Genomic DNA, 23,180 nt, shown 5'->3' with positions numbered 1-23,180 from the left:
AAACAAGTATTAAAAAAATTTCTCTCTCGGTCTGTATGTGGGTTTTTATTTGTATCACGCGAAAATTACTGCATGGAATTGAATGAAGTTTCCACCGATGCATTGTTAGAGGTCTAACTTAAAATAAGGGCTCCGTTTGACCTCAGATTTATTTACGCGGACGGAGCCGCGAGTAAAAGCTAGTAAATAATTATATTTGCCATATCGAATATATTGTCTAACTAGTCGATATAGAGTTAGCATAGAATAAATATCTAACCTAAAAATCAAATCAACATTATTGCTTATTATTTTCTATCGGAAGTGAATACCACGTAAGATTAGAAAATGCAACCAACAAAATTTACTTCACGTCTATAAAATAAGCCTTCACTGAAATATACAATATAATTTTAGAAAAATTAAACATTTTTTTCTTTCCTTATTACATTAATTTAAATTGCCACAGACGACCAGAGGAAATGATAACATAATAATGATTATGGGAATTAATTTTATATTTCATTATAATGCTCAGCCGCAGTTACATTTTTTATAATGATGGACGGTTTTAGTAAAAAGCACCGTAACCGTAGCCGTAAGCACCAACATAGCTGAGCCGCTGGTATACATTTCAATTCTCAATATATTTGCGATATTAATGTTTACCAACATTCCAAGGTAAGTAATAAAACAACAGTATATTATATTATTGCTCTTGGTTTATTTCATAATAATGCCAAGTCTAATTTGATTTTTGAAACATTAGTCAGAAAACGACTTTAGTAAAATGCGCCGCAACCGCAACCACAGCCGCGAGCTCCGAATCCAGCATAGCCGAGTCCGAGTCCGTAACCTCCGACACCGAATCCGCCCAGACCTCCGTATCCGTAGGCGGGACCGACAGCGGCACCGATGGGACCCTCAGCGGCGATGCCGACAGCACCATCACCACAACCGTACGAGACAGCACCAGCACCGGCGGTGTCGAACAGACCGTCCACAGCCACGGTACCCAGGAAAGGCAGGTTACCGCCGACAGCGACAGCACCCTCGTACACGTTCTCAGAGGCTACGGCGAGACCGGTGGGGGCTATGGGAGAAGCACTGGAGACACCAAGACCACCACCATAGGCAGCGTCGAGTCCGCCGCATCCGAATCCATCGTAGCCAAGACCACCGTATCCGAATCCGCCGTAGCCGAGACCGCCGTAGCCGAATCCACCGCAACCGAGACCGCCGTAACCAAATCCATCATAGCCCAATCCGGCGTAACCTAGACCTCCATAGCCAAGGCCGCCATAGCCCCAACCACTGCCGATGCCTCCAAGACAGGCGCTTACAGCGCTCTAGAATTTTAATAACATATTACTTATTATTATCATTACCTGCAGCGTTGGGGTTGATACAACCACAGCAAACGCCGTACCTCAGTTATAAAGAAACAAAATCTTATTTACAATACTGGTATGACTGATTATTATTAACATTTTTTACGCTGAACATGGTTATATTTACTACATAATATCACTTTAAATGAAAATGAAGTAAAATATGTAAAACAAAATCTAAGTTACCTGAACCAAGAGCGCAGAAGTGCAAGCGATGAGAATAATCTTGGCAGCCATGATGTGATACAAGAAGTGTCTGTTGCAGAATGACTATTGATCACTTAACCTAAGTATTTATACTAGTTTTTTTCATATTAACTGTAGTTATCAGGACATAATTTTGGAACACGTGTTCGGCCTACGTGTTATTCTTATATTTATTTTAATAAAAATATATAATGCTCCCTTATCATTCACAATTTTCATAAAACATTGTTATTTATTTAACGTCTTATGAAACACACATACCATTGAATAGCAGGTGCATATATTGTAATTAATGTGTTATCGGTAAACAATTAAAACTATTCCGACACGTCGCGTCGTATCGCTTCACTCGCACATATTGTAGAAGATAATTTTAGTGGAATATAAACTCCTGTGATGCAGTTGTAATTCATTGTACATTCAGTGCATCAGACCTACAACATGTCTACCTTCGCCTTCCTTCTTCTTTGCGTGCAGGCTTGCCTCATACACGTGAGTTTTACATTCTTGTTTAAATCGTTAGACTTTTTGTGGTACAGCTTTGTAGGTGTTTACTTTTAATTTGTCAAAAATAAAATGTAAAACATAACTTTAATTTTTAGTGGAATTTTATTTACTTCGTTAATTTCTTCCTTTTTTAAACTTCACAATAAAAGTGAAGATAATGTGATTTAGTCAAATATTAATATTTAAATGATTATATTTCAGAATGCGTACAGCGCATGCCTTGGCACTGGCTACTATGGCGCCGGTCTCGGCTACGGCTACGGCGGTCTGGGTTGTGGAGGATGCGGTGTAGGCGGCATTGGTTACGCCGGTTATGATGGCTTTGGTTACGGCGGACTTGGCTACGGCGGCCTTGGTTATGGCGGTTGGGGCTATGGTGTCGGTTACGACGGTATTGGTGCTGGTTACGGCGGTGCCGGTGTTGGTAACGTAGCTGTGGCCGGCGAGCTGCCCGTGGCTGGTACCACCGCCGTCGCTGGACAGGTGCCCATCATCGGCGCTGTCGGTTTCGCCGGTGACGCTCTCGCCGCTGGTTCCGTCTCCATCGCCGGACGTTGCGGTTGCGGCTGCGGCTGCGGTGGGGCTTACCTTTACTAATCACCTACATATTGAAAATGTGTTAGAAAATTCTTGCAAACCGAATAAATGGTGATTACAGAATTACACAATCGTTTCTCTTGGTTTAATCCTCAGCAAGCAATATCTTATTGGTGTTATCGGTGTGGAAACTAATTACTTATATTTAATGTTACAACGCGTTAATTAACGAAACAACAAATATGCTGCATTAGAAAAATGACGGCAATCGGAAAAGCCGAAAATTATTATCAGATAATATTTAAGACTTAAAATCACTTTAAATATTTTGATAGAATCACGAAATTTGTGTTTGAAGTTCTATAGATTTTTTATTTTCTTTAATTTTATAAAAGAATGTGGTTACATAATATTAGATAGTAGAAAGAAAGAAAATGCATTTATTTAATCAGGACCAGATGGCAGTCATACTGCATAAGCTACAGGAAAGAAAATTCAAGGTAAAATATAAAAAAATTAGATACAAAAAAAGTATAATATACTATACCTACCTAATAATAAAATCGAAAAGAAATTTAAAGACTATGTACAAAATTAGTCTAGCGAATATGAACATATTCATTCACCCGGCCATCCACATCTGAAGCTGTGCCAACATTCCAAATTTGGCCGACAACCAGTTCGGATTTAGGGGGGGGACGTCCTACCGTCCACACGATTCTGCGGGTCAAGTTACAGGCGGAGGAAGCAGTGGCCGGAGCCAGCGTAGATATAGCGGTATCGTTGAATATTTCCAACGCATTTAACTCGTTGCCCTGGCCCTGCCTCCACGAGGGATTGCGGTACCACGTGATGCCGCCCTATCTTCGGCGTCCGGTGCACGCGTATCTGTTTGACAGGGATGTGGTGTATCCGGGTGCCGACGGGTGGCATCGCAGAGCAACGTCTTGCGGTGTTCCACAGGGCTCGGTTTGGGGCCCTCTCCTGTGGAACATCGGGTATGACTGGGTGCTCCGTGGTGCCAATCTCCGGGGAGTCAGCGTGACATGTTACGCTGACGACACATTGATCACGGCGACATCAAGGACCTTCCAGGGCGCCGCAATGTTAGCGGCGGTGGGCACTGGCCACGTTGTTAGCCGAATTCGACGTTTTGGTTTGAAGGTGGCCCTCGAGAAGATCGAGGCCATTTGTTTTCACGGGCCTCGCAGAGGGCCACCAGCCGGCGCCCACATCGTTGTGGAAGGGGTGCGGATTCTAGTGTTAGATAGCCGTTGGGAATTTCGCACCCATTTCTTAAAATTGCGGACGAAATTGTCCCGGGCAGCGGACGCTCTTTCCAGTCTGCTGTCCAACCTGGAGGGTCCTGATATCCCTTGCCGAAGGTTGTACCACGGAGTCGTGCGGTCCATGCCACTATACGGCAGCCCGGTCTGGGCTGATGCCCTAAGAGAGCGTTCTGCCGCTCTCTTGCGGGGCCCGCAGCGCGTAGTGGCGCAGCGGGCGATTAGGGCATACCGCACGGTTTCATTCGAGGCAGCTTGCTTGTTGGCCGGATTCCTGCCCTGGGATATGGACCCCAAATCTCTGTCTGGTGTCTTTCATTGGCGGGAGGAGGCGTTCAGTCGCGGGCAGCGTCCGGCCCTGAAGGAGGTGGAGGCCAAGAGGGCCTCCTTGCGACGAGCCGCCGTGGAGGAGTGGCGTCTCAGGCTGGAGGCCCCGACAGCGGGGCTCCGGACCGTTGCAGCTGCGCAGCCTGTCTTTGCCGAGTGGCTAGACAGGCGCCACGGTGCGGCAACCTTTCGGTTGTCACAGGTTCTCACCGGGCATGGCTGCTTCGTTGAGTATCTGTACCGGATCGTAGGTACGAAGGTGTCGGCCCTGTGTCACCATTATGCCAACTGCTCGCTCGATACGGCCCAACATACTTTGGAGTTCTGTCCAGCCTGGGACGAAGAGCGCAGCGCCCTTAGATCAGTCGTCGGAGGAGATCTTTCGCTGCCAGCCGTGGTCGCTTCCATGGTCGGCAGCCCGGAGGCCTGGCGTGCGGTGGCCCACTTCTGTGAGGTGGTCCTCTCGCAGAAGGAGAGTGCCGAGAGGGATAGAGAGGGAGGATCCCTCCCGCCGTCAGAGGAGACGTAGGAGGCGCCGGATGGACGACTGACCGGCGTCTCCCGCCCTGTGGAATGGGGGCGTTTGGAGAATTCCACCACGGTATCCCCTGCCTGTCGTAAAAGGCGACTAATAGGGGGCATCGGGGGGTCGTCGGCGGGCGGCTGGGGGCCGTCCGCTCTTAGTGTATATTGTGCACATCTCGCACATTGTGATAACCCCCGGGATGGACGGCAGCGTGGAAGGTAGGCCTCATGCTGCCGTTGACGCAGAGAGCGTCCTTCGGTTACGCGGGGGCTTCTGAGCCCCCCCATAGGAGACGGGACGCAACAGACGGCACCGCGCAGGGGCGACTGCGGACGAAAACTTAGACATTTTAGTCAGAGGAAGCCCACAGTCGTCCCTAATGCGCCGAAGACGGCCACCGCGGAGTTTTAGTTGGTATGCCGTGCGTTGCATATAGGTTAGAGACTCGGCCCGGCGGTCACCTGAAGGTCAAGATCAAATCCGGGCGGCTCAATGCCGGGCCGTAAGGCACGGAGACCCCAACATAACCGCTCAGTCGCCCTTTAATTAGTAGGTCTTAGGATTTGTTACTATTACCACCTAAGTACGCCACTGTGTATTAAACGTACTCTGGAGCTTTGAAATACATAATATATTCAGTGCCATCTTTGGAGTTTCATTATAGCTAGAGTTGTGACTTTCATGCATTACCATCAAAAACACAGTGAAAATCTACACCCATAAACTCAGTGTCCGCCATGTGGAGGAGCCATCCTGACAATAATTTACAGCAAGGTTAACAGGAGTACCCACGGCTGCCAGCAAAAGATAAGAAATATATATTTAAAGGAAATAAGAATATATAAGTAATCATACATAATCAATTAATTATAACTTGTGATGACATAAGATAAAAAATACAACTACTACAAATTTATGCATTTGAGATTGCACTATTATTATTTGTTCCGAAACGCTGCGCCACGCCGGTATCACGTCTACACGGCTAGGTGCGCATGAGAGCAAGGCGGCGGACACAACCGAACTGATGCCATCAAGGCTCTGAGTCCCAATAAACGGAGCGTCAAATGACGTACACACACTAAAATTCTGAGCGAATATTTTTTTATCTGCACTGGATGTTCTCATTCAGACAGAAAATGACGACGATGGATGTTAGTAAACTCCATATAATATCTATGCAGTTATTGCCCATTACGGTAAAAATATTTTTTTATTAAATAATACGACTAAGTAAACTTTCAACATACAAATAATTCCATATACCGCAATCTTCACTCTTATTTATCTTCTGGGAAGATTTCGTTAAATTGTCGATATTACAGTTGTACGGAATAATTTATCTTTAAAAGAATTTATGTATGACACAATTTTTAAGACATAACTTTGGGAATCCAAACAACGCTCGTCAAGTAAAAAAAAATATTATTGAATACTCTACTTATGAATGGATATGTATGAATGGACTACGTAATAAAACACTATTCTTATTAAACTAAACCGTTACGTGAAGGTATTCAGACTATAATGGGGAAAGAAAATTACAGTTTCATATTGCAAAATCAGAATTTATTGTCTTTGCCAGGTCGTAGTAACGTAAGATCTGTAATAATGAATTTATCAGTAGACGAAAGGACCGCCGCAACCGCAACCGCAACGTCCGGCGATGGAGACGGAGCCAGCGGCGAGAGCGTCACCGGTAAAACCGACAGCGCCGATGATGGGCACCTGACCAGCGACGGCGGTGGTACCAGCCACGGGCAGCTCACCGGCGACGGCCACGTTACCAACGCCGGCACCACCGTAACCAGCACCGATACCGTCGTAGCCGACACCATATCCCAAGCCGCCGTAACCAAGACCGCCATAACCAAGGCCGCCGTAGCCGAAGCCATCATAGCCCAGACCAGCATAACCGATACCGCCTAGACCGCATCCTCCATAGCCGAGACCGCCGTAGCCGTAGCCGAGCCCGGCCCCGTAGTAGCCGGTACCAAGGCACGCGCTGTACGCATTCTAGAACAATTTAAACATTAATTGAAATTTCACGACAAATCATCAGATGACCAAGTAAACAAATTGGAAATAAGGCTAAGTTCCTAAGAAAATTGAAATAGATATCCAGATTTCCTAAGAAATTGATTAATACATTTCTTACGCGTCAACACACACTTACGTGGATAAGGCAAGCTTGCACGCAAAGAAGAAGGAAGGCGAAGGTAGACATGATGGTTCTAGTCTTCTGAAAACTGGTTGCAGAATGATTACAACTGACAGTGGCTATGTTTTTATACACATAAAATTCCAAGCATTTCGAACTTTATTAACCCCATTAAGATAAATATTTAGTAATAATGTTATCATTAATTTGAATTTTAGAATAATAACCAATTTCCATTTGATACACTTAGTTGAGTCGAAGCACGTACGTCCAATTAAACTAGATAATAAGTTGCTCAACTTTTCGTACTCATCGAGTCCTGACAACTTAATGGTCATTATGAAGAGATCAGGTTTCATAACTTTAGCACTCATTAGGATAACGAGCTGTAAACTCATATAAAACTGCTCCTCGAGGTGATAGAATCACTCTTGATTCTGTTTTAGCTGAAACATAATTACAAAACATGTCCGCAAAAGCTGTGCTCGTCTTCTGTGCCTCTGCACTCTTAGTCCAGGTAAGAACAGTTTGTAACCAGTTTAAGCTCGTAATTGGAACTGTCTTAATCATACTTGTCAGTATTCTAAATAATAACTAAAAAATAATTAATTCAATCAACAAGTTTCATAAAAAAAATGCACAATGACGCAGCAACAGCAGAAAAAAATTATGGTAATTAATTTTTTAGAGCGCTGTTGGCACCTGTCTTGGACGCCTCGGCACCGGCTGGGGCTATGGCGGTCTCGGCTACGGAGGTCTGGGTTACGGCGGATGGGGCTATGATGGATTTGGCTACGGTGGTCTTGGCTATGGTGGTCTTGGATACGGTCGTCTGGGATGCGGCATTGGCGCCATCGCTCCTGCTGCGGACATCGCTGTCGCCAGCGGCCTCGGAGCTGCTTATGGTGGTGGTCTCGGTGTATCCAGTGCTTCTCCCATGGCTCCCACTGGTCTTGCCGTAGCCTCTGAGAACGTATACGAGGGTGCTGTCGCTGTTGGCGGTAACCTGCCTTTCCTGGGAACCGTGGAAGTTGCCGGAGAGTTCCCCACCGCTGGTGCTGGTGCTGTCTCGTACGGTTGTGGTGATGGTGCTGTTGGCATCGCCGCTGAGGGTCCCATCGGAGCTGCTGTCGGTCCCGCCTACGGATACGGAGGTCTGGGCGGATTCGGTGTCGGAGGTTACGGACTCGGACTCGGCTACGCTGGAGTCGGCGCGCGCGGTTGCGGTTGCGGCTGCGGTGCTTGGTACTGAAACTCTGATAACCATATAACCTGATACCATAAGAAATAAAAATATCTAATAAGCAAGTAATTATTTTGTGTAATTTCTTCAAACTCACCCTCCGTAACATAATATATATTATAGTATATCTATGTATACAAAGTAATTTTGACATTGTTTTAATAAATTAATTCATAATATACTTATCTTCTTGAAAACAACTTTACCATAAGTTATTCTAACCATAGATTTAATATAAAATGCGTAACTTTCGAACAAAATGAATATCAATAGTAGAAATTTTAATTTTACACCCCCTTATGCCACTACTACTACTTTAAGAACATTATCCCATATACTATACTATATATACTATATGTTCTTAGATTCAATTTCAATATTTTGCATGAGTTTTTCCTACACATTTCGCATATGACAAGATGACAATACCATTAGGTGTTACTGGACAGACGCGGCGGTCTACGTGAAAATATGCTGCGAAGATAATAATGATTTATAGCCTGCATAATGATTTCGTATGTTTACCCGAATGTTAGACATTGATATAAAACTATTTCTCAAGTTAAAAAAATGTATAATTGTAATGTAGGTAGATATTTTATTTTTCCAAATGAATGGACATAATATATTTAATTATCGATTGGTTGTAGAATTAGTGTCTCACATAGGGTGAAAGGGGCAAGGGGGGGTCCGCTATTTGAAGGTAGATATTGTAACCTTGTAAAAAGCGGCGATAGCCTAGTTGGTTGTGGAACGGTCTGTCGAGACGAATGTCCGCAGGTTCAAATCCCAAGGTCACACACCTCTGATTTTTCTAAAAAAATATGTGAGTATTCTTTGTGAATTATCGCTTGCTTTAACGGTGAAGGAAAACATCGTGAGGAAACCTGCATACCTGAGAAGTTCTCTATAGGAATTTCGAGGGTGTGTGAAGTCTACCAATCCGCACTAGGCCAGCGTGGTGGACTAAGGCCTAATCCCTCTCAGTAGTAGAGGAGGCCCGTGCTCAGCAGTGGGCAAATATTTAATACAGGGCTGATATATTATTATTATTATTATTGTAACTTTGACTTTTCGGACGACCTGACATCTCCTTCCGCTCCGTAGCCACGAAAGCAAAGTCTTCTTAAACGTCGGGAAATAATCGTAATATGAAAACTGCGAAAAAGAAACAGTTTTTAAAATCGTTGTCGTAAAACATATGTGCAGTATGCGATACGATGTATTATTCGCATCCCATGACCGCGCCAGAAGCTTCATGACGGGCAAGAATACAAGATATGATGCATTATTTTTTATTCAGAATATTTGATTTAGTTATTAATCTGAGATAAATATAGTACTTTATTTTACTCCGTATAATATTTATAGTCTAATTACTTTTGCGAAATTTGGTAGAGAAATCTAGTGAAATGATGAAATTGTTCTTTAAAAAGTCGACCATCAAATAATAGGATATTCATTCATTTACTTACCAATAAATGAACGCTAAGTGAGTTCGATATGTATGAAAATTTTGACTTAGTTAAATAAATAAACGAGTTCCTACTACCTTTACAAGATCGTTTATCAACCACGCGAGAGAACATCAATCCTCCGCTCGCCGGTACATGCCCTACTTTTGAGAACTTATCTGACCCATCTGTTGTTAATTTTACGAACTTTATGCCCTTGCTCACCGCCATTTGTTGCTGTTGACTGTTGTCGCCAGTTTACTGATACGCTTGGCTATGATCGGTGACTTTGTTTTTCTAGGGATCATTTGCTTCTGTTTTGAATGCGTAGAGAAATACTGAGTATAGCATGTGCGAAGACTCCATATAACCCGATTCCTGACGGCTTCCCTTTCGTAATTTATAAAAAATCTAATGATCATTAGAACGATTTTGCAGATTGTACTTTTACATTTTGATACCTATATTATATTAAGTCGGGTTCCCTTTTGGAAAAATTCACCCTTCGCCACTGGAGTATAGCAATCTCCTTAGCTCACTATGTGACTGTGAGCTGTCTTAGGCATCTTAAACGATCTCACACATTATGGTTCATTTTCGCTTGCAATCTACAATTATTAGCAAGTCAAGGCTTGCTGTCTATTATTTCACCAGACGGATTACGTATAGCGAAAAGTAGATGCACTTCTTGCTTTTCTGCCTACCCCTTGTGGAATAAAGAACGTGTATGTGTCATCTATTTGGTCTTTAGTTTAAAATGAGTGATGCAGCAATTAATCGTATGCTATATCTGCCTACTCTGTACAATGTACACTGTGTTCATTGTAAGACATTCATCTTACAACACTGACACTGTGTTCATTGTTTAACAACAAAAACTTTGCTTTGTAGTTAGACTTTAAAACTTATTAATTAGTAATTGTCATAACATGTATATATAACAAGCGAGTGTGACGTTTCAAAGCGATTAAAATAGGTTATATATTATAATTTGAATCTCTGTAAACTTATAAAAATTTAGGTCTAAGTTACCAATTTTATTTAAATTATACTTAATGGATACTGCAGTGCTCCCAATATGAGTAACACACAGTATTAACACATATAAGTTAACTCGATGCTTATTCAAAATGGTTTACGTTATAATAACAAATACAACAAAGTAACATTTTATCAGCATTTATGTATTTTGTCCAGTATTTATGGGATAGACAATCATTCACTTTATTCTGTGAATTTAGTAGAGGTAGGGCCCACCGCAGCCGCAGCCGCAACGTCCAGCGATGGAGACAGCACCAGCAGCAGCAGCGGTGCCGCCGAACTCTACTGCACCGATGATGGGCACCTGTCCGGCGACGGCGGTGGTACCAGCCACGGGCAGCTCACCGGCAACAGCCACGTTACCAACACCAGCACCGCCGTAACCAGCACCAGCCACACCGTATCCAGCAATACCAGCGCCGTAACCGAGACCGCCATAGCCGTAACCGAGACCACCATAACCGAAACCATCGTAAGCAAGTCCGCCGCAGCCGCATCCAAGGCCGCCGTAGCCAAAACCGTCGTAGCCAAGACCACCGTAACCAAGCCCTCCGTACCCGTAACCAAGACCAGCACCTAGACAGGCACTGTAGGCATTCTGAAAAAAATAATATATTGGTAACTATCCTGGCAGAATTTAATATTATATGCTTTTTAATTTTAGTAAATATCTCTTCCTGTTTAAAACCCAATTCGTAACTCTCTATACTTCAAAACGTTTTTTTTGTACCTACACTAATTAATTTATTACTATATCAAATAAATGAATATTTAATAACTCGTAAAAGTCTAAAGGAATATTATCATACTATTATTATGTATACTCACGTGGATGAGGCAAGCCTGCACGCAGAGGAGAAGGAAGGCGAAGGTAGACATGTTTGTTCTGTTCTACTGAAGACTCAACGCAGAATGGTTACAAGTGACCAATACAGCGCTTTTATACAAACAATAACCTCTCTGTTATAAATGCGATAATAGCGTTCAAACACGTGATTTCTTTAATTTCGTAACGCTGTGTTTTTATTATTTGTTTTATATTATAAATCATGTGTTGCACGTACGCGCCATTAGGCATCGAATATTTGCCGGAGATATTATTATCGTTGTATCGTTCAGTGAACTATCAAGGTCGGAAGTTTCGCAACTCTAAACATAAGACAATACGATCTATGCTGATACTTGAATATATAACTCCATGAAGACGCAAGGGAGTCATTCTGGTTGCTGCTTCCGGAGGAACATCATCAGTACACAAACATGTCCGCCAAAGCTGTGCTCGTATTCTGCGCTTCCGCTCTCTTGGTTCAGGTAAGATCAGTAAGCAATATTTAAATCTGTGATGACAAAATAGAATTGACTCATTTATAATATTTTCGTAGTCTCTAATACAGATATCTATGTATATACTTAGTCTGGCCATAAATACTGTTACACTTAATTATAAAAAAATATTACATTTGAATTTCGAATCTGTCATTTTTATACGATTGTTCATTGTGTTTTCTCATTTTGGCGCCAATACATTGTAAAATATTTTGCGATATTAAAATGGTGTGGGGTGATAAAGAGAACCGAATCGCTGTGATAGCATTACACAAAGTAGGTATGGAGCCAAATGCAATTTTTAAAACTCTCCATACACTTGGTATTAGTAAAATGTTTGTGTACCGGGCTATTAATAGGTACAATGAGACCTCCTCTGTTTGTGACAGAAAAGATCTGGCCGTCCACGTAGTGTTCGTACGAAAAAGGTGGTCAAAGCAGTAAGGGAAAGAATTCGAAGAAATCCTGTCCGAAAGCAAAAGATTTTATCTCGGGAAATGAAGATAGCACCTAGAACCATGTCGCGTATTTTAAAAGATGACTTAGGACTTGCAGCCTATAAGAGACGCACTGGCCATTTCTTAACTGATAATTTAAAGAAGAATAGGGTGGTAAAATCGAAACAACTACTGAAGCGGTACGCAAAGGGAGGTCACAGAAAAATTTTGTTTACGGATGAGAAAATTTTTACAATTGAGCAACATTTTAACAAACAAAATGACCGTATTTATGCTCAAAGCTCTAAGGAAGCTTCCCAATTAGTCGACAGAGTGCAACGTGGACATTATCCGACTTCAGTGATGGTTTGGTGGGGTGTTAGCTATGAAGGAGTGACTGAGCCATATTTTTGTGAAAAAGGTATCAAAACATCGGCACAAGTGTATCAAGATACCATTCTTGAGAAGGTAGTTAAGCCCCTTAACATCACCATGTTCAATAACCAAGTATGGTCCTTCCAGCAAGACTCGGCGCCGGGTCATAAAGCTCGGTCCACGCAGTCTTGGTTGGAATCGAACGTTTCGGACTTCATCAGAGCTGAAGACTGGCCGTCGTCTAGTCCCGATCTTAATCCGCTGGATTATGATTTGTGGTCAGTTTTAGAGAGTACAGCTTGCTCTAAACGCCATGATAATTTGAGTCCCTAAAACAATCTATACGATTGGCAGTGAAGAATTTTCCCATGGAAAGAGTGCGTGCTTCTATTGATAACTGGCCTCATCGTTTAAAGGACTGTATTGCAGCCAATGGAGACCACTTCGAATAAGCTTTTTATATTTTTAATTGTTTTATATTTATGTATTAAACTGACACACTGTAAAAGTAATAAATGTTATTTGCAGTTAACAATTTTCTTTTTTCTTTATTACAATATTTATGGCAAGACTAGGTATAATATAGGTGTCTCTAGAAATGATTAGACATAAAATATTTTTTCTAAGAAAATTAATTATTGTTTGAATTTAAATGCCGTAAATAACACAGCTATTTATATTTTTCTAGAGCGCTGTAAGCACTTGTCTCGGAGGCTTTGGTTTGGGCTACGGGGGTCTGGGTTACACTGGGCTGGGTTACGATGGTTTGGGCTACGGCGGTTTAGGCTATGGCGGTCTAGGCTGCGGTGGTCTAGGCTACGGTGGTTTAGGCTACGGCGGCCTCGGATACGGCACTGGCCTTGGAGCTGCCTATGGAGGTGGTCTCGGTGTCTCTACTGGTTCTGCCATTGCCCCTGTCGGTCTCGCTGTGGCTTCTGAGAACGTATACGAGGGTGCTGTGGCTGTCGGCGGAAACCTGCCCTTCCTGGGTACCGTGGCCGTGGACGGTCTGTTCGACACCGCCGGTGCTGGCGCTGTCTCGTACGGTTGTGGTGACGGCGCCGTCGGTATCACCGGTGAGGGTCCCATCGGCGCTGGTTTCGGATACGGCGCTGGATTCGGTGGCTACGGCCTCGGACTCGGCTACGGCGCTCGAGGCTGCGGCTGCGGATGCGGTGCCTGGTACTAAAACTTCCAGTATCACAAGAATTGTACAAACCATACGACATTTAACAATGCATAACGAATAAACGAAAGCAAACTGATGATTTGTTTTTATTAAATCCTACTAAAATGATAAATGCGCAAGTTTGTGAGGATGGATGTAAGTTTGTTCCTCTTTCACGAAATAACTACAGAACGGATTTAGATGAAACTTTACAATAATATTGGTTATACAACAGAATAACACATGGGCTACAATGAATAATGATTTTGTGTAATATGGTTATTATAATATAACGATAAGTATCAAGTCGGAAAAAAAATATCCCGCAAAACTCCTTCACGCGGGCAAAGCCGCGAGCAAAAGCTAGTATATTATAAAGAAGAAAAAAATGCTTGTATTGCATAAATTTAGAAAGTAATTGACTGATTTTTTAGATTCTTTTACCATTACAATGCTACTTGAAATCGAAGTACCAGGCTATTACTTCTGGCTTGATTTTAGTAAAAATAGATTTAAGTCTAAATTGAGGGTATTTTTTTAGAAAAGGGAGATCTTATACGTGGGAATAGCTGTTACCATGATTTATGAATGACTTCTATAACATAAGTAAGTCTATCGCAATTAAAATAAAGTGTTTCGGCAATGTGCTCAAAATTAAGTTTATATTCAGAAAGAAATCTAACAACTGCATAATAAAAACAAAGCGGCCACAGTGCGGATGCGGCTCAGATATCGCGCCTGTTTTGTTTATTTATATTATGGGTTTAAAAATTTTGCTTTTATAATAATAGCTTTTGCACGCGGCTTTGCTCCCGATATCTTCAATTATCACACTAAAAAGTAGCGTTTAGTTTATTTTTATTAATGTAGTTTCATATATTTGTAATAATTTTTAATATCTTTACAAATTATAAATTATTGTACAAAAGTACAATAATCCCTTATTCACGATTACGTTATTCAAAGAAAGAAAAAAGAAGAAGAAGAAGAAAAAAAGTTTATTATTGGAACAAAGATAAAAACTTAAAAACACAAAATCCTACGTAACATTATTATTATTAATTATTGCACCAACAATAAGAAACGTTTGTACAAAATTATATGCTTCTAAACAGCGCTTTCGACTGTAAATTAATGTTGTAATCAGGCAAGCAGTAACTTTCCTTTTATAGACTTTAAATACACTTATAGACGCATCCGCGTTACATTTACTAATACATCTTTTTTAGTAGTCAAGCTTCAACCAAAAAATCTCTAGTTCATTTTGTCCCTGAATTTTAAGTATATTACAATCAGCTCTTGTTACCATTAGATATAAGACCATCAGTAAAGCAAAATATTTCATTTCTACCTTCGTGTGAAGAGCAAAAGTAACACATGTATACAATATTAAGGTTCGTCGAGGGACCTGTTTAAGAAGAGAATACAGTTTTCGATTATCATTCCGAATATATATGAAACTAGCTTTGGCCGTGGCTCCGCCCGCGTGATAAAGTTTGCCAGGCTAAAGTTTTCCATTATAAAAGTCACGCTATATATTTTCTCAGGAGCCTATGTTCCATCCCAGGGTGCCAGGGATTTTTTTAAGAGAAGTTATCCGACACACTTGATTGTTGCATAACTTTAACTGTTTACGCAGCGCACGCAACGGAAGCTCTCAAAAGTAATAAATTTTCCCCATTTTGTAACTTTTTTCATTATTGCTCCGCTCTTATTGGTGATAGCGAGATATATAAAATATGTGACCAAATTTTTTTTATGGGAATATCATCATTAAGGTATTTTTACCTTCCTAAGCCAGGTTTGAACTATGAAGGGAAATCGTATCATATTTATAGGTTATATTCATATCGAATGGCGCATAGAATGTGTTAAACAAATACATACATCACGGAGTCTTTTTACGATTTTTTAGGTGCGATCTGCCTATTATGTCTTGTTTTGCGTATATTTTTATAAGTTACATGCAAGCATGATGCTGTATGTTTGAATAGGTTCCTCGACTAAGATTTAATATTGTATAGGTATACCCCTTATTCATAAACGTTTTTTATCTAAGGACGGAGTAAAGCTGTGATAACAAGCCTGTTTCTCAGTGCCCAACGGCACTGAGAAACTAGGACACAATAGACATAGGGCCGTTGTGATTGGTTATTATTGTTGTATTTCAATATTAGCCAATCACAACGGCCCTACGTCTACGCACTGCGAAGACTGCCATGCCGTCAGCACTGAGAAACAGACTTGTTATCACAGCCTTACTCGGTCGTTAGATAAAAAACGTCTATGAATAAGGGGGTTAGGATTTAAAGTGTTGTTATGTCAAAAACATCATAACCCCTTCAACGCGTATTTATAATATTATAATAAATACTTAATAATATGCTGCCTCAGTTCACTGCACTGGCCCAGTGTGAATTGGCAGACAGTACTCTCAAAATTCTTACAGCAAACTTCACAGGTATGTAGATTTCCTGACGATGTTCCTTCACCGATAAACTAAGCGATAATTCACAAGAATACACACGTAACTAGAAAAAAATTGAGGTGTGCCCTTGGGTTTTGAACCTGCGGACATCCGCCCGGCAGTTCGTTTCACTTTCAACTAGTATGTAATAAAACAACAGTAAATTCTATTATTGCTCGTAGTTTATTTTATATCAGCCAGGTCTTATTTATTTTTTGAAACATTAGTTACAAAATGAGTTTAGTAAAATGCACCGCAGCCGCAACCACAACCGCGCGCGCCGTATCCAGCGTAGCCGAGTCCGTATCCTCCGATACCGAATCCGCCCAAACCTCCGTATCCGTAGGCGGGACCGACGGCGGCACCGATAGGACCCTCAGCGGCGATGCCAACAGCACCATCACCACAACCGTACGAGACAGCACCAGCACCGGCGGTGGGGAACACGCCGTCCACAGCCACGGTACCCAGGAAAGGCAGGTTACCGCCGACAGCGACAGCACCCTCGTACACGTTCTCAGAGGCTACGGCGAGACCGGTGGGGGCTATGGGAGAAGCACTGGAGACACCAAGACCACCACCATAGGCAGCGTCGAGGCCGCCGTAACCGAAGCCATCGTAGCCAAGACCGCCGTAGCCGAGACCTCCGTAACCGAAGCCATCATAACCCAAACCGCCGCATCCGAATCCACCGTATCCCAGACCTCCGTAGCCGAATCCACCATAACCCAGACCGTCAAATCCAGCAGCGTAGGGGCCAATGCCAGCACCGAATCGTCCTAAGCAACTACCCAGCGCGCACTGCCAGACAAAGAAAAATATTATCATCAATAACCACCAACAAGTAGAAAAAAACTCACGCGTGTTTTATACTAAAATTATGTTAATGCACGTACCTGAACGAAGAACGCAGAAGCGCAAGCTACGAGGAAAGCTTTAACTGCCATGTTGTGATACTCAGGAAATTTCTGTTACAGAATAACTACCCATAGTGTAACACAAGTATTTATACATGATGCTTTCCATTCTGGCTGTGATAAAAAATAATAATAAAATTTGGAACGTGCAATCCCTACGTGTTAAATTCTTATTTAGAATGAAATTACCCTTGCCCAGGTTATCAATTTAATTATTTTTACGCATTATAATAAATAAAACACTCGCAAATAGCGTGTTGACATTGAAAAATACGTGAATTATTATTAATTAGTTATCTATAAACAATTAGAACTATTACTAAATAGCGTGGTATCAGAGAAGCGTCTCCAGTCTCCATATAAATCAGTGTCATACAACTGTAAGCCATTGTATATTCAGTGTATCAGACCCACAACATGTCTACCTTCGCCTTCCTCCTTCTCTGCGTGCAGGCTTGCCTCATCCACGTGAGTACTTATACACCGTGTGATTATTTTATTATACATCTTAATAAGTAAGTTTTCAATTAAAATATATAACATATAAATATATAAATATAAATAATTTTATTTTTTGTTTCAGAATGCGTACAGCGCGTGTCTCGGCGCCGGCTACTACGGTGCTGGTCTCGGCTACGGCTATGGCGGCCTCGGCTATGGAGGATGCGGACTAGGCGGCCTCGGTTACGCTGGTCTTGGTTATGACGGATTTGGCTATGGCGGCCTTGGTTACGGCGGCTGGGGCTACGGCTATGACGGTATCGGAGCTGGTTACGGCGGTGCTGGTGTTGGTAACGTTGCTGTCGCCGGTGAGCTGCCCGTGGCTGGTACCACCGCTGTCGCCGGTCAGGTGCCCATCATCGGCGCCGTGGAGTTCGGCGGTACCGCGGCTGCTGCTGGTGCTGTCTCCATTGCTGGACGTTGCGGTTGCGGCTGCGGTGGACCCTACCTTTACTGATAATTATAATTCACGACAAATGGAATGTATTGGCAAAACTAATAGAATACACTAAAATGCATGATTCTATCGTTTCCTTTACTCTTTATAATTTTATACTGAATAACATATTAACTTAATTCTGAATGAATGAAGCTAATTTCTAATCTAAAAATCTAGGTGTTCATATAACTTACTCGTATTAGACAATTTACTACACTCGTTTCTCCTAAAATGCGTCAAAATTAGTTAATTACAGACAATCTGTCGAATTAATTCAAAACGTAATGATGTAACCAGAAACATGAAGATTTATTGAAATCTCTATCGTTTAATATTTTTGTTAAGTTAAGATCTATATTCATTGTAAGATTTTGACTAAGCCGGCTCGACCGGGGATTCTCTTATTCCGTATATCTTTTAAAAGAAGGAAGTGGTAGATTCACTTCGGATTAGAATACGAGTATATTGCTCACGACTTCCCCCTCTTGAAAGATCTTTCCTAGAATAAAAATACTTTATGTAGTTTTTGGGATGAAATTTAGCAAGTAACTTATAACACACCAGCCTTAATTACTGTAGCGATTAATTGCACCATTTATACGAAGCTAGGGTTGATATTTCCACATACTTTAACATTTATAAGTACATACTATGTTCAAACAAAGCCCGGTTCTTATCATAGACAAGTTTTCAAAAATCCTAGTTTACCCATCTATTTCAATCTATGTCGTCTTATACGTCGGCCGCCACAAACGAAATAACATCTACGAATGATTCCAAAGGCCCTGCCATTTAGAAAATAGCTGTTATTTTTTTATACAGCGTCATGACAGTGGCATAATTATTACTTCTATGAAGCGATTTTTTTTTTGCATATAAAATTAATTTAAATTGAATTACATTATTTTTACTACATCAACAATATACCTAAATTCTTAGTTATCGAATTATATAGGTATGTAAGTTTTATTGTTTTTTGCTTTTCTTTATATTTTCATAAGATTTTACTGCACTCAGATGAAAGGAACAGCTGCCTAACATGGCCCACCTCACATGTTTTCGAAATATATATTTTTTAATTTGATATGTTTGGTTTTGTAATGCAAAAAGAATCAACTTATTGCTAGCTCGTTAATTATTAAATATATATCGTTTTAATCAAAGGTTTCTTTCATGTATATTTTAAAATAAAGTGGTTCGTGAGTGCTTTCGTTACGTAAAACTCATTTCATAATATAATGTTTTTTATTTAATTTTCGAGTATCTTGGATTAAAGGACAATGCCCAAAACCAGGCTATCTTTGCGTCACTCATGCGTCTTAACCAAATATCTATTAAAAATCATCATTTTATTTATTATTTCACTTGTATTTATTTCAGACCTAAGCAAATGGAGGTTTTAAAGATATGAAAAAAAGTTGTTTAATTGTTGCAAATGAAACACCGGATAATTTACTGCCAATATGGCGAATTGATACCAATTTATTAAAAATTCCCCTTTTAAATGGAATAAAAAAATGAATATGCACAAAAAATGTGCTGGTTCTTGAAACTATAATATGTGGTTAAAATATATTATTCATTAAACAAAAATATTGTTATAAAATAATATATTTTATTTAATAATTATGACCAAACTCCAAATAGTTGGTAAAAATAAGGGAAAATATCAATCGTTCCAAAACAAACAAATGGCGTTTTATACTTAAATTGCCAGAAATACTAAAATCAGCAAAAACATGTCGACTTTATTTTTAATTAATGAATATATGGGTACAGATTTTTATTACACTGGCAACTGAAATAAATGACATTTTGACACTTCAGATTTGTTTGACTTTGAATGTTAAATCATTATAATATTTTACTCAAGATCGGAGTGTTTTTCTTTTGTATTTTAATGTTTAGTAGAGAAATCCTCTGTTAAGAAACAACGTATAGTGTGTGTTTCGAACTTTGAGAGAATGTTTTTAGTTAGCAACACAATGTCGTCTTGAGCCTAGACCCAGAACAATTAATCGAGACGGTATATCCTGGTGGTGTATTAACTGCACTTTTGCGGTGCCACAGCAACGACAAGTATATTTCTTGGACACACTCGGCGCTCAATATTTTTAGTTCGTAGATTGCGCCGAACATTGTAAGTATCTTGTTATTAGCTCGATTATTTCATTTCCTACAAAACAGTTTGACTGAATGCTAAATCAAATTAAAATCCACTGTTGCAGACAATGTATGGAGTCATCTTATGTCTTGAATGTTGCACAAAGATTCACATTTTTACTCATCTCCTACATTATATTTTAGGTTTCAAGGCTGGAATGAGTTTGTGCTGCCTGTTGGAGATCAGCTAATAGAGAGGTTCACATACAAGAACATGACATGACCCGACCAGCGCTGCAAGAAGTCATTCATTCACTTCAGCAGTATATAAGCGTGCTGTAGCTACATCAAGTTCTTGTTTGTTTTTTGGAATGCCAAGAAAATATACTTACCTCTATTAAAAATATACATCGGATTTCATATTTCTTGTTTTATTTTTCTTATCCTCTGATAATTAACTATCAGGCTAATCAGGCTGTGAAGTGAGTTCCTGGGTTCGATTTCCAGGCCAAACAATTATTTTCTTTATGTTTCTAACATGAGTTGCCTGGGATCGGAATCCTCCAAAGAGGCTTGGTGTCAGGCATGCGGCCGGTCATAAAAACTAAGATGAATCTATTCTACAATATGTGTTGACGCCATATTGGACGAAGACACTGGTAGATGAAAATAAAGATTAAATAATCCATGTAAAAAAATAAGTCGTAAGTCAGAAAAAATAATACACAAAAGAACAGGTAGCATATGCTCAGTGGAAAAACTAATATTCCGCCATACTATCTAGAAGTTTTATTGGAATTTATTCTTATCAGATATGTTAGTACCTATCAGTTTCTTATAAGGACTACTAAAGCTAGGTTAAAATAATGTCCAATTATTGATTATAGCAATAACAAGTAGGTACTGCAATATTAAAGTTAATTAGGCACGTAGGTACTTTCTACCGTATATTATTGCAGTCCATACTTAACCTCAAAATAACCGAGCTATAAAAATTCTGATTACTCCGAACTCCCATCGAATATCCAATTGTTTTCAATTTGTATAAGATTTAGGATATATTCCCTATAGTTTAGTGAAGGTTTTGTACAGACGCAAGCGTAGCCCAACTTTCATACAAAAATGGGCATTCTCCTTTGGAGGGTGGGCAAAATGTTGTGTAGATTTTTTCTCGATTTTATTAGGACTAATTCTTTTATAGGGTGTTGGCGTCAGGTGAATGGTCAGTCTTTAAAAATAAGCCAATCCTTACTAAACGTAAACGTAATGTGTTGCCACTAAATAGTAGGATGTGATGAAGATGGGGAAAAGGTAACTTTTATCCGTGGATTTTCAAATAATTTAACGTATTTTGGCAATATTCATCTAATCCTGACTATCTCAGCTTCGTAGTTGAATTGCAGTGCTGATGTCTCAGTTTTAATTCCCGTGTCGGGGAAAATAATATGGGTTTTTTCATTTCAGTATCAGCCCGGAGTCTGAAATTTGTGCCCGACATGGCGATAGGCACGTCCTCGTTTCACATCATGAGACGGAATGTGCACAGTGAAAAGTGTGTGTAGGGAGAAAAGTCGTGAGTAAATTTGTGGGTGTGTCATCTGTTTAAAAAAAAACAGAAATATAAATATATTGCTTCCGTTTATTTTTTATGCATTGTTAAAATCTCGTTTGGTCGTTAAGATTCCTTTGTTCTCATTTTGGAGGTTTCAGTACAAGGCACCGCATCCGCAGCCGCAGCTGCGAGCGCCGTAGCCGAGTCCGAGTCCGTAGCCACCGAATCCAGCGCCGTAACCGAAACCAGCGCCGATGGGACCCTCACCGGTGATACCGACGGCGCCGTCACCACAACCGTACGAGACAGCGCCAGCACCGGCGGTGGGGAACACACCGTCCACAGCCACGGTACCCAGGAAGGGCAGGTTTCCGCCGACAGCCACAGCACCCTCGTACACGTTCTCAGAAGCCACAGCGAGACCGACAGGGGCAATGGCAGAGCCAGTAGAGACGCCGAGACCGCCTCCATAGGCAGCTCCGAGGCCAGTGCCATAGCCGAGGCCGCCGTAGCCTAGACCACCGTAGCCTAGACCATCACAGCCTAAACCTCCGTAGCCTAGACCGCCGTAGCCAAAACCATCGTAACCCAGTCCAGCGTAACCCAGACCGCCGTAGCCCAAGCCAAAGCCTCCGAGACAGCTGCTTACAGCGCCCTAGAAAATAATTAACAGGCTTATTATTTTACAGCATTTAGATTCAAAGAATAAATAATGTTCTAAGAAAGAATAATATAACCAATAATTATTTTTATCAACTTAAAATATTTTTAATATAGCAAAAAATATTATAATAATCGTAAAATGCTATAGACTAACCCCCTTATTCATAGACGTTATTTATCTAAGGACGGAGCATTGCTGAGATAAAAAGTCTGTTTCTCAGCTTTGTTTATCTGACAGCCAACTTGATTCAAGTTGTATTTCAATATTAGCTAAGCACAACGGCCCTATGTGTACGCACTGCGAAGGCTGCAATGCAAGAAACAGACTTGTTATCACAGCAATGCTCCGTCTTTAGATAAATAACGTATATGAATAAGGGGGTAAGAAAATACTATAAATGAGTCAATTCATTCGACATCACAAAATTACAATGCTTAGTGTTCTTACCTGAACCAAGAGAGCGGAAGCGCAGAATACGAGCACAGCTTTAGCGGACATGTTTGTGTACTGATGATGTTCCTCCGGAAGCAGCAACCAGAATGACTCTCTTGCGTCTTCATGCACTTATATAT

At 40.9% G+C, this 23,180-nt stretch overlaps 9 protein-coding genes across 9 annotated transcripts; 4 read left to right on the top strand and 5 right to left on the bottom strand.

Moving 5' to 3' along the window:
• Positions 1 to 696: 696 nt before the first annotated feature.
• Positions 697 to 1,621, bottom strand: LOC119191176 (chorion class B protein B.L1-like). The gene is made up of 2 exons (XM_037445069.1): positions 1,557 to 1,621; positions 697 to 1,328 (listed from the first exon to the last, which is right to left on the bottom strand). The coding sequence occupies exons 1-2, from the start codon at positions 1,605 to 1,607 to the stop codon at positions 762 to 764; spliced, it is 618 nt and encodes a 205-aa protein (XP_037300966.1). The 5' UTR covers positions 1,608 to 1,621; the 3' UTR covers positions 697 to 761.
• A 369-nt stretch (positions 1,622 to 1,990) lies between these two features.
• Positions 1,991 to 2,741, top strand: LOC115439797 (chorion class A protein PC292). Its single transcript, XM_030163790.2, has 2 exons — positions 1,991 to 2,069; positions 2,286 to 2,741. The coding sequence occupies exons 1-2, from the start codon at positions 2,019 to 2,021 to the stop codon at positions 2,679 to 2,681; spliced, it is 447 nt and encodes a 148-aa protein (XP_030019650.1). The 5' UTR covers positions 1,991 to 2,018; the 3' UTR covers positions 2,682 to 2,741.
• Positions 2,742 to 6,307: 3,566 nt separating this feature from the next.
• LOC115439796 (chorion class CA protein ERA.1) lies at positions 6,308 to 7,034 on the bottom strand. The gene is made up of 2 exons (XM_030163789.2): positions 6,937 to 7,034; positions 6,308 to 6,776 (listed from the first exon to the last, which is right to left on the bottom strand). Exons 1-2 carry the CDS (start codon positions 6,985 to 6,987, stop codon positions 6,381 to 6,383), a joined length of 447 nt encoding a protein of 148 aa, XP_030019649.2. The 5' UTR covers positions 6,988 to 7,034; the 3' UTR covers positions 6,308 to 6,380.
• Positions 7,035 to 7,338: 304 nt separating this feature from the next.
• Positions 7,339 to 8,260, top strand: LOC119191178 (chorion class B protein PC10-like). The gene is made up of 2 exons (XM_037445071.1): positions 7,339 to 7,438; positions 7,610 to 8,260. The coding sequence occupies exons 1-2, from the start codon at positions 7,388 to 7,390 to the stop codon at positions 8,171 to 8,173; spliced, it is 615 nt and encodes a 204-aa protein (XP_037300968.1). The 5' UTR covers positions 7,339 to 7,387; the 3' UTR covers positions 8,174 to 8,260.
• Positions 8,261 to 10,789: 2,529 nt separating this feature from the next.
• Positions 10,790 to 11,596, bottom strand: LOC119191170 (chorion class A protein PC292-like). Its single transcript, XM_037445062.1, has 2 exons — positions 11,488 to 11,596; positions 10,790 to 11,257 (listed from the first exon to the last, which is right to left on the bottom strand). Exons 1-2 carry the CDS (start codon positions 11,536 to 11,538, stop codon positions 10,856 to 10,858), a joined length of 453 nt encoding a protein of 150 aa, XP_037300959.1. The 5' UTR covers positions 11,539 to 11,596; the 3' UTR covers positions 10,790 to 10,855.
• A 224-nt stretch (positions 11,597 to 11,820) lies between these two features.
• Positions 11,821 to 14,056, top strand: LOC119191169 (chorion class B protein M2410-like). Its single transcript, XM_037445061.1, has 2 exons — positions 11,821 to 11,970; positions 13,486 to 14,056. The coding sequence occupies exons 1-2, from the start codon at positions 11,920 to 11,922 to the stop codon at positions 13,984 to 13,986; spliced, it is 552 nt and encodes a 183-aa protein (XP_037300958.1). The 5' UTR covers positions 11,821 to 11,919; the 3' UTR covers positions 13,987 to 14,056.
• A 2,540-nt stretch (positions 14,057 to 16,596) lies between these two features.
• LOC115439800 (chorion class B protein B.L1) lies at positions 16,597 to 17,397 on the bottom strand. Its single transcript, XM_030163794.2, has 2 exons — positions 17,329 to 17,397; positions 16,597 to 17,233 (listed from the first exon to the last, which is right to left on the bottom strand). Exons 1-2 carry the CDS (start codon positions 17,377 to 17,379, stop codon positions 16,673 to 16,675), a joined length of 612 nt encoding a protein of 203 aa, XP_030019654.2. The 5' UTR covers positions 17,380 to 17,397; the 3' UTR covers positions 16,597 to 16,672.
• A 336-nt stretch (positions 17,398 to 17,733) lies between these two features.
• LOC115439805 (chorion class A protein L11) lies at positions 17,734 to 18,371 on the top strand. The gene is made up of 2 exons (XM_030163799.2): positions 17,734 to 17,817; positions 17,933 to 18,371. Exons 1-2 carry the CDS (start codon positions 17,767 to 17,769, stop codon positions 18,305 to 18,307), a joined length of 426 nt encoding a protein of 141 aa, XP_030019659.1. The 5' UTR covers positions 17,734 to 17,766; the 3' UTR covers positions 18,308 to 18,371.
• A 3,642-nt stretch (positions 18,372 to 22,013) lies between these two features.
• Positions 22,014 to 23,134, bottom strand: LOC115439802 (chorion class B protein M2410). The gene is made up of 2 exons (XM_030163796.2): positions 23,056 to 23,134; positions 22,014 to 22,599 (listed from the first exon to the last, which is right to left on the bottom strand). Exons 1-2 carry the CDS (start codon positions 23,104 to 23,106, stop codon positions 22,099 to 22,101), a joined length of 552 nt encoding a protein of 183 aa, XP_030019656.2. The 5' UTR covers positions 23,107 to 23,134; the 3' UTR covers positions 22,014 to 22,098.
• Positions 23,135 to 23,180: the final 46 nt, after the last annotated feature.

Source organism: Manduca sexta, unplaced genomic scaffold (assembly GCF_014839805.1).
Source record: "Manduca sexta isolate Smith_Timp_Sample1 unplaced genomic scaffold, JHU_Msex_v1.0 HiC_scaffold_1149, whole genome shotgun sequence".
Taxonomy (NCBI): domain Eukaryota; kingdom Metazoa; phylum Arthropoda; class Insecta; order Lepidoptera; family Sphingidae; genus Manduca; species Manduca sexta.
This window is presented reverse-complemented; position numbering and strand designations above follow the sequence as displayed.

Bases quoted from the DNA above. Each gene is read 5' to 3' on its own strand.
- LOC119191176 (XM_037445069.1), bottom strand. From the start codon at position 1,607: ATGGCTGCCAAGATTATTCTCATCGCTTGCACTTCTGCGCTCTTGGTT. The intron at 1,329-1,556 runs GTAACTTAGATT...TTAAAATTCTAG, and splicing joins CTTCTGCGCTCTTGGTTCAG to AGCGCTGTAAGCGCCTGTCT.
- LOC115439797 (XM_030163790.2), top strand. From the start codon at position 2,019: ATGTCTACCTTCGCCTTCCTTCTTCTTTGCGTGCAGGCTTGCCTCATA. The intron at 2,070-2,285 runs GTGAGTTTTACA...ATTATATTTCAG, and splicing joins TGCAGGCTTGCCTCATACAC to AATGCGTACAGCGCATGCCT.
- LOC115439796 (XM_030163789.2), bottom strand. From the start codon at position 6,987: ATGTCTACCTTCGCCTTCCTTCTTCTTTGCGTGCAAGCTTGCCTTATC. The intron at 6,777-6,936 runs GTAAGTGTGTGT...AAATTGTTCTAG, and splicing joins TGCAAGCTTGCCTTATCCAC to AATGCGTACAGCGCGTGCCT.
- LOC119191178 (XM_037445071.1), top strand. From the start codon at position 7,388: ATGTCCGCAAAAGCTGTGCTCGTCTTCTGTGCCTCTGCACTCTTAGTC. The intron at 7,439-7,609 runs GTAAGAACAGTT...TTAATTTTTTAG, and splicing joins CCTCTGCACTCTTAGTCCAG to AGCGCTGTTGGCACCTGTCT.
- LOC119191170 (XM_037445062.1), bottom strand. From the start codon at position 11,538: ATGTCTACCTTCGCCTTCCTTCTCCTCTGCGTGCAGGCTTGCCTCATC. The intron at 11,258-11,487 runs GTGAGTATACAT...TATTTTTTTCAG, and splicing joins TGCAGGCTTGCCTCATCCAC to AATGCCTACAGTGCCTGTCT.
- LOC119191169 (XM_037445061.1), top strand. From the start codon at position 11,920: ATGTCCGCCAAAGCTGTGCTCGTATTCTGCGCTTCCGCTCTCTTGGTT. The intron at 11,971-13,485 runs GTAAGATCAGTA...ATATTTTTCTAG, and splicing joins CTTCCGCTCTCTTGGTTCAG to AGCGCTGTAAGCACTTGTCT.
- LOC115439800 (XM_030163794.2), bottom strand. From the start codon at position 17,379: ATGGCAGTTAAAGCTTTCCTCGTAGCTTGCGCTTCTGCGTTCTTCGTT. The intron at 17,234-17,328 runs GTACGTGCATTA...TTTGTCTGGCAG, and splicing joins CTTCTGCGTTCTTCGTTCAG to TGCGCGCTGGGTAGTTGCTT.
- LOC115439805 (XM_030163799.2), top strand. From the start codon at position 17,767: ATGTCTACCTTCGCCTTCCTCCTTCTCTGCGTGCAGGCTTGCCTCATC. The intron at 17,818-17,932 runs GTGAGTACTTAT...TTTTTGTTTCAG, and splicing joins TGCAGGCTTGCCTCATCCAC to AATGCGTACAGCGCGTGTCT.
- LOC115439802 (XM_030163796.2), bottom strand. From the start codon at position 23,106: ATGTCCGCTAAAGCTGTGCTCGTATTCTGCGCTTCCGCTCTCTTGGTT. The intron at 22,600-23,055 runs GTAAGAACACTA...ATTATTTTCTAG, and splicing joins CTTCCGCTCTCTTGGTTCAG to GGCGCTGTAAGCAGCTGTCT.